This window comes from Perna viridis, chromosome 15 (assembly GCF_037379345.1).
Source record: "Perna viridis isolate PV_CMFRI_1.1 ecotype Kerala chromosome 15, ASM3737934v1, whole genome shotgun sequence".
Taxonomy (NCBI): domain Eukaryota; kingdom Metazoa; phylum Mollusca; class Bivalvia; order Mytilida; family Mytilidae; genus Perna; species Perna viridis.
This window is the reverse complement of record NC_142459.1, coordinates 9,067,466-9,074,746: the sequence shown is the minus strand read 5'-3', so window position 1 is coordinate 9,074,746 and position 7,281 is coordinate 9,067,466. Positions and strand designations below refer to the sequence as shown.

At 34.5% G+C, this 7,281-nt stretch overlaps 1 protein-coding gene across 1 annotated transcript; it reads right to left on the bottom strand.

Moving 5' to 3' along the window:
* Positions 1-636: 636 nt before the first annotated feature.
* Positions 637-6,761, bottom strand: LOC148596842 (L-rhamnose-binding lectin CSL3-like). Its single transcript, XM_088564080.1, has 3 exons — positions 6,572-6,761; positions 2,825-3,103; positions 637-1,312 (listed from the first exon to the last, which is right to left on the bottom strand). The coding sequence occupies exons 1-3, from the start codon at positions 6,627-6,629 to the stop codon at positions 1,032-1,034; spliced, it is 618 nt and encodes a 205-aa protein (XP_088420206.1). The 5' UTR covers positions 6,630-6,761; the 3' UTR covers positions 637-1,031.
* Between the last annotated feature and the right edge of the window lie 520 nt (positions 6,762-7,281).

Genomic DNA, 7,281 nt, shown 5'->3' with positions numbered 1-7,281 from the left:
AACTAATTAATAAGCTTAAAAGCAATAATGAAAACTTTAACTCATTAACAGAAAACAAAATTTGCACTTTATTTTGTCACCTCTCGCATTTTCTTACTACGCTTTTTTTTATTTTGCACAGTTGAGTCACCACCGCACAAGTTCCTACGTTAATCAAACTTTATACCTTTCTTTTTTCTTTGTTGTTGTTGTCAGAAATTACATACTTTGTTTCTATTATTTGTGTTATGACCATTTACTGTAATTATGTTATAACAAATAAAAATATTGAAATACAAAAAAATTGAAGTCTAGGAATTCTTCGGCACTCGAGATCATATTTTGTTTTGATTTGGACAGCTTCGACTGTTTTAGTATAAATACATACATGTAATTTTTTATTCCCAATCTCTTCACTTCAAGCGATATCAGGCGCGTAGCTGAGGCCAAATTGAAGTGTAGGCAAAATTACGGCAGAGGGTCTGGGGAGATAGCGTTTTAGAGCATCATTTATGCCTCTCCTGGATGCATTTTATCTCAAAAAAAAAAAAAAAAAAAAAAAAAAAAAATTGGCAAATTAAGTGCAGGAAAAAGCTTTTTTGCCTAACGGCAGCTGCGGGCCTGGATATAATAGCAATGAAATATATTGCATGATCGTAAAATCTCTATAAACTTTATTTGCAAAATTAAAGTAAACAAGAATAGACGGCAGTACTTTGGTATTACCCCATTCAGCATGCCGAGTAAATGGCCCTATCATAAAGGATTGTTTAATATTTTAACAAGCGAACGAAAGTTTACGCTACTTTAGGCACGGGCGGATCCATCCGGGTATTTTGAAAATTCTCAAGAATAAAGAGAAGGTTACAGACTATTTTTTTGCTAATTTTTCCCAATTTTTACACGAAATTAACAAAATTTTCCAAAAAGGAGGGTTCCGAGGCCCGGTTAACTGGTACCGCCATTGAGGTGGACCGTAAATTAATTGTACACATTTTCACATACATGTATTACAAAATCAAACGAAATACTTATGCAATGAACTTAATAGTTTAATTATTGCAACGGTAGTGAGCTTCTAGATATTTATACGTTGGTGGACACGGATCACCGAACACTAAACTGGATGCGTCAAAACGACAGGATGGTTTCATCTCACACTCGTGTAGCAGTACGTCTACAGTGACTTTGGAATAACAATATATAGACCGGACTAGTCCATAGGGACATGTCCCTTTATTCCGGCGACCGTAGTTAGCGTTTATAATAGAAATCCGTCCTTTATTTGGACAGTGTACTGTTGAGACGTTTCCTTCACATACTATGGCTATCCCTGAAAACAAAGAACAAAAAAGGTCAGTTACAAAAACACATGAATAAAAAAGTGACAGTGCGCTTTCAAGCAACATACACAGACTGGCGGACCTTTTATAATCTAAAATTTGCTTGCCGTTGGTACATCAGATTATGGATACGTTGTACTGAATTTATATAACAGCCATTGCAACAAAATTGATTGAAAAAAAATCTGGATTTAAAGGGCCATTGTGTTTCGGATGTAACGCTAATTTATATTAAGTGTATATTTTATTGTGAGCGAAATTTGAAATTTTGATTATATAAATATGAGTGGATGTTTCCAAACAGCTTTTAATTTATGGCGTAAATCTTTGGTAAATGATTTCATTTGTTTTAACACATGACAAGTAAATCTGTCATTGTAACAAATAAAAAAGTCGTGGTGCATGTAAAAGACCATAGGGCCCCACAATAAATTACGTAACATTGACATTCAAGTTAACAGTTAGCATGCATACGATTGACCTAACAATTAAACATGTAGGTCTACCTTGCGATGATTTACACAGAGTTGTCTTGAATGTTTTTTTTTTTTTTAATTTTATAGAAGCTCAAGTAGTCTGATAATTCGGTCATGCTGTATAAAGTTCTAGACGCTAATCGCAGGCATATTTGTCATTTTTCAATGCATTTCTTTTTTGCTAAGTATGGTTTGTGTCTTGTCTGCGATGTTTACTTTCGTTCACCACTCGAGACTTTTGCTTTAAACTTGTTGTTACATGTACTGCATTTCCGCATGCGGCATATGCTGAGATGTATAGAGTGAATGGTCAATGTCTACGACCGGCTGTCACTTTCTTATGTGAGCTACATGTAGCACATTGGAAATAAAGCTCAGCGGATTAGTACAATATGGGGTCTTTTTGTTCATAAAATTACAATCAATCAATAAAAAAAACCGGAATGCTTTTCAGTGGGTTTTTATACATTCAATTCATACAGCTTCTTGCATGGTTGAGAGAAAAATATTATTATGCATGAGAGTTTTTTTTGTTTACGGAAGTTTTTTTATCCAAGATTGTTTCATTACTACTGGCAGGTCCCAAATGGGCGGTCTGGGGACTGGACCCCATTTTGGGTTATTTTATTTTGTGCAGAATACAAAAAAGGACAAAATTAGCATAAAACAATATAAAACCCATATTTCAGATTATAAAATCATTAATTTGTGTACCGTGTTGGGAAAGATGCCACGTTCCTCGCACGTTAAAAAAAACCCTACTGTGGTATTCTCCCGGAGTAGGAACCATAGGGCTCCGCCACAGGAGGCTACTTTGCCCGACCCTACCCACCTCTCCCTATTTCCAGTGGCAATAAAAATTCCTCGCCCCCATTATCGTTGTGTCCCATCCCATTTTTCATTTCATCATCATTTCATGTTCATTTTATCATTCTCTTCATGTTCATCGCCTAAATATAGCTAAAATATTGCTGCTCGGGCGTTAAAACCCCAACAAACAAACAAACAAACAAACAAATTTCTCACCTTCACAAAAATATTCTATTTCAAGGTAGCTACTGGAATTCGAACAAGCATTGCCAAATACAGCATCAGATGCGGTAAGAGAACAGCTTGGTTTTCCAGAGCATTTGTCATACATTGTTACAAGGGAGTTTTCTGCTGCGCATACTCCCTTTTCGCCGAGGCCTGTATAACATGTTGCTGGGTCTGAACGTCCGTATTGCCCTCGCACAACCCTAATTTTCTGGTCCTTTCCACATCTAATGGTTGCTGATTCTCCTTCACATAGAATTTTTCGGTAACCTGCAACGAATTAAGTACCAGTCCACATAAAATTCAGACACTACCAATTGTAAAGTGATTCATGTTAAGAAAAGTCCAGTTAACAAACTATGCTTTTTCAGTCTATATATGCTATACTTTCACACAACAACAACCTTTTCTGCATTCAGATTTGCACTTTTTAGACAATCATACATTTATCTCCCACTAAAAGCTACCAAATCAAGCCAAATCAAGAACGATAACTCTTGCAAAGTGCAAATTTCATGGACAATCTATATAATTTTTATCTCAAAAGTGCAACAACCAAAGGAAAAACTAAGACTGGCTACATGATCAGTTACTGTGTCTGAACAAGAAATAAAACAGAATTTGGTGGGTTTTTGACATCCATGAATCACCTTCTGTCTGATTTTTAGAAAGACTGATACTTAAAACATATCATATAGCACGGAATTTAAACTGATTATATTCTAACATAGAAGTAGTATAGAAAAGAACGTGCATTTAGACATGGAGGGGGAGGGGGGCTCCAGGGTTAGACCCCTTTTTGGACAATATTGTTAGTTTTGAACAATATATGAGCAAACAATGGGCAGATGATGGCTTGAAACCCCTTCCTTTCAAACAGTTGCAGGGTAGGAACCCTTTTTAAACTTCTGGATCCGCCCCTTTTGTTTTGAGATTATAGTCACTTTATAACAAACTAAAAAGAAATATGTTCTGATTTATGTGACATTTATAAATGAGCAGCTTTCACCATAAGACACATTGAATCAATTCATTTCTCTCTGTTTAGTGGATTGATAACAGGGGTGATTCCGACCACTCCACCTCTTTTTTCACAGTTTAGTTTTTATAGTGGAAATCCACTTAATGTACATTTATTTTATTTGTAAAATTTTCTAAAAAGACATGGAAACTCACAATTAAATAACATTTAAGAAGATTAACGAATGAAATAGAAATATATATTGAGTTAGGAAAAGGGAGAAGTAGTCGGAACCATCCATGCCCGCAGTGCCTGATTGCTGGGGGTGGGGTAAGAGAGACTAAATGATCAGTTTATATGATATCTGTAGGTAGTTATTGCATGATTTGACGTTTGATAATTGATTTTACGTTTTTACTTATTTCATAACATATAACCTTAATGAATTACCGGATCGTAACCGTCAGGGAATATAGATTTTAAGTAACTTCCCTTTTCCTGTAGTTCCCGTGCTATTATAATATTTTCCCACACTGTCGAAAAAGGAAAACTGCATTTTACCTTTACTTTTATTATACTCGATCAAAAACAAAATACGAAGTCAATGTATTCATTTTTTTTGTAGAAAATCCATAATCGAAACATTATACTCGATTCGCGCATTGCACACAGCAGTTGACAAAAATGTAATTTTAATACTAATTCTAAAACTAATTTTTATGCGCTCGTCACAGCATAGGAATGAGTGGTCATTAATTATAAGTTGTATATTTGTTTTCTCAACTGCTAAAAATCTCAGTTTTGGTATGATAATATCACAATGTAACGACTTGTTGGGGACTTTAAGGGGTATTTCTAACTTCGACTTTTTATTAGAACTCTGCGGATATTTCCAGAAAAGCAGAGGACGCTTACCTTTCCGGTGCACCTGGTCCATGCTCCCAGTTTTTATTGGAGTCCGAGTTGCTCATTTGCTTTTGTTACTTTGTATGTATTATTTTAGTTACTTTATGTTTTTTGTTGTGTTTATCTGTTTTTCCATGTCTGGTCTTTTGATCTGGATTACATTCTTTTGATTTCCGCTAGAATCTTGGTTACCTTGATTACTCTTTAAACAAAGAACCTGTCGAGGTAAAAACCTGACGTCTCTTCTTATTCCCTCAACATAACATAGGATGTCGTTAAGAAAAACTTCAGGGTTATAAAATATTTATTCGAGAGGAAATTAAAAAAAAAGTATATTTCAAGGATAAAGACTAGACATCTAATATAGACACACACAACAATGTACACGAAATAATCAAAATAGCATGTTCAAAAGAAACAAAATGATATAAGCAACCCAGACTCCACGAAATTGGAAGCATGGACCAAGTGCACCAGTATATTAGTATCGGATATTTGCCACGTAAGCGCCTCCTGGAATTCAGTTTTATGGACGCTTTCCTTTAGTATAATGAACAGTCGAGATCAACAAATTGATATGCATTTCAAAATATACTAATATAAAAAACAAAAAGACCTTTCGGATCGGAACATGCCATGCACAATGTAGAAACTTTCTTACAGTAGCATTGCTGAGACTGAGGACTTGGAGTTTAAGATCAGTATTATATTGTAAAAGCATGTACATTTTGTTTACCAATTTGTGATACCAAATTTTTAAGTCTTATTAAAGACACCTTTGTAGCTGGTTGGATTCTGTACTTCGGATAGCAAAATTTTGGGAAAAATGATTAGAATATTTTTCCAGCTACAAGTTTTGGTTTTGTATAATTTAAAATTAGACGTACAATTTTCCTTGTTTAAGTGACTATCCTAGGTTTTAAGTAGCACTCCAGCTAAGAATCATGCAAAATATGTGAAAGCCTACATATTTTTATTTTTGATATTTTGTTTGAATTGCCATAGTAAACAGAAATTAACATCAGTTTTGCATATAACCCGTGTTCTTATGAGATAAAAAGTAATATAGAATGCACTACTGATTTTAAAATTATGGGGGATAACTCTGTAAATGACACTCAAATCACTCAAATACAACAGAATCTCTTTGATTTCAATGTTGATTATCCACTAAGATTAGGCAGATTTGAATGAATAATTACACATTCCATAATTAAGACCCTTTAAAACAACTTAATTACAAAAATTACAATATGTAGCCTTTTTTATTGGGTGAGGGGGGGGGGGTAGCACATTTTTTAGATTTTGCATGATTCTTACAAAGATGGCTACTTAATGTCTTGGATTAGAACCAAGTTGAGGTAACAGATGTGATGTCTCGAAATCAGTTTCCGTCGTCTGAATAGTTGTTTTGTCTTATTTTACATTATGAAAAAAAAATGATAAATAACAAGACAAGATATGAAACATTTTGCTAGAACGCATTTGTATTACTTTCGCGATTATTCTAAGAGCCAATTGTTCGTAATTTCGAGAAAAAGTATACGAAATGGGTAAGGTTGGAATACGTTGGAGTTCTTTAAGCACATTGTAACACACTAAAGGAAAGAATCGTTTGTTCAATATATATATTAACCGTCATTTTTCAGAAGTATATAGACAAGTCTTTACTACACCCAAAATAAAATACAGATATAAACTGGTGAATACGTAGTCAAGACTGAGGAAAATAATATTGATTCCATTTTTTCTAATGACGTGATTATATCGGTAATGAATTCGAATGAAAAAATAAGTTTTTTCACAAGCAGAAATCGGGTTGAGTTTTCTGACAACTCCTCTATTTTAACATTACTGTAGTTAATTCTTACCATCTACTGCTTCAACGAAGATCAGGAATAAAGCAACGCAAATCCTGGTAAAATCCATATTAAAATCATGACAGCATGATCTTCATGCACCTAATTTACATACATGCAAATGAGATACTGTCCCTCTGATTAATGAATTCATGCGCTGCGGTAAAGTCATTAGCACTAGGTGTTTGACATGAACTGTTTTAAATTTTCACGGGTTACGAATACATTACCGAATGAAGACGTTCATGATCTTTCAACCAAGAGTCGAATATATTAAACTGCATTTTCCTTTTTTTATATTTGAATACAGTAAAACCATGTGAATCGAACATGTTAAACTCTAAGGCCTGTGTCAACGAAATAACCAGTGGCGCGCCAAGAGGGGGTTCTGGGTCAGGAATCCCCATTTTGATATGCAAATGTTGCTATAATATCGTGCAAAATTTTGGCAAATTGAGCAATTAATGGACCAAATTCACCCTTTTCTTTGAATACCCTCTTTTCTAAATTTTCTTAAGCTCGCCCCTGAAGTACCTTTCCCCCTTCATACCTAGTAGCCAACGTTGCTTTGAACGTTCTGTGTGGAAATGCTGTCAGAAACACATTTAAGTATTCGGTCGCCCATGCATTACAGTTAGACTGTTGGTTACACTGTAATGACCTGTACAAACAATTTTAACATTCTGTGGTATATGACATTTCATATATGACAACATCTTTCT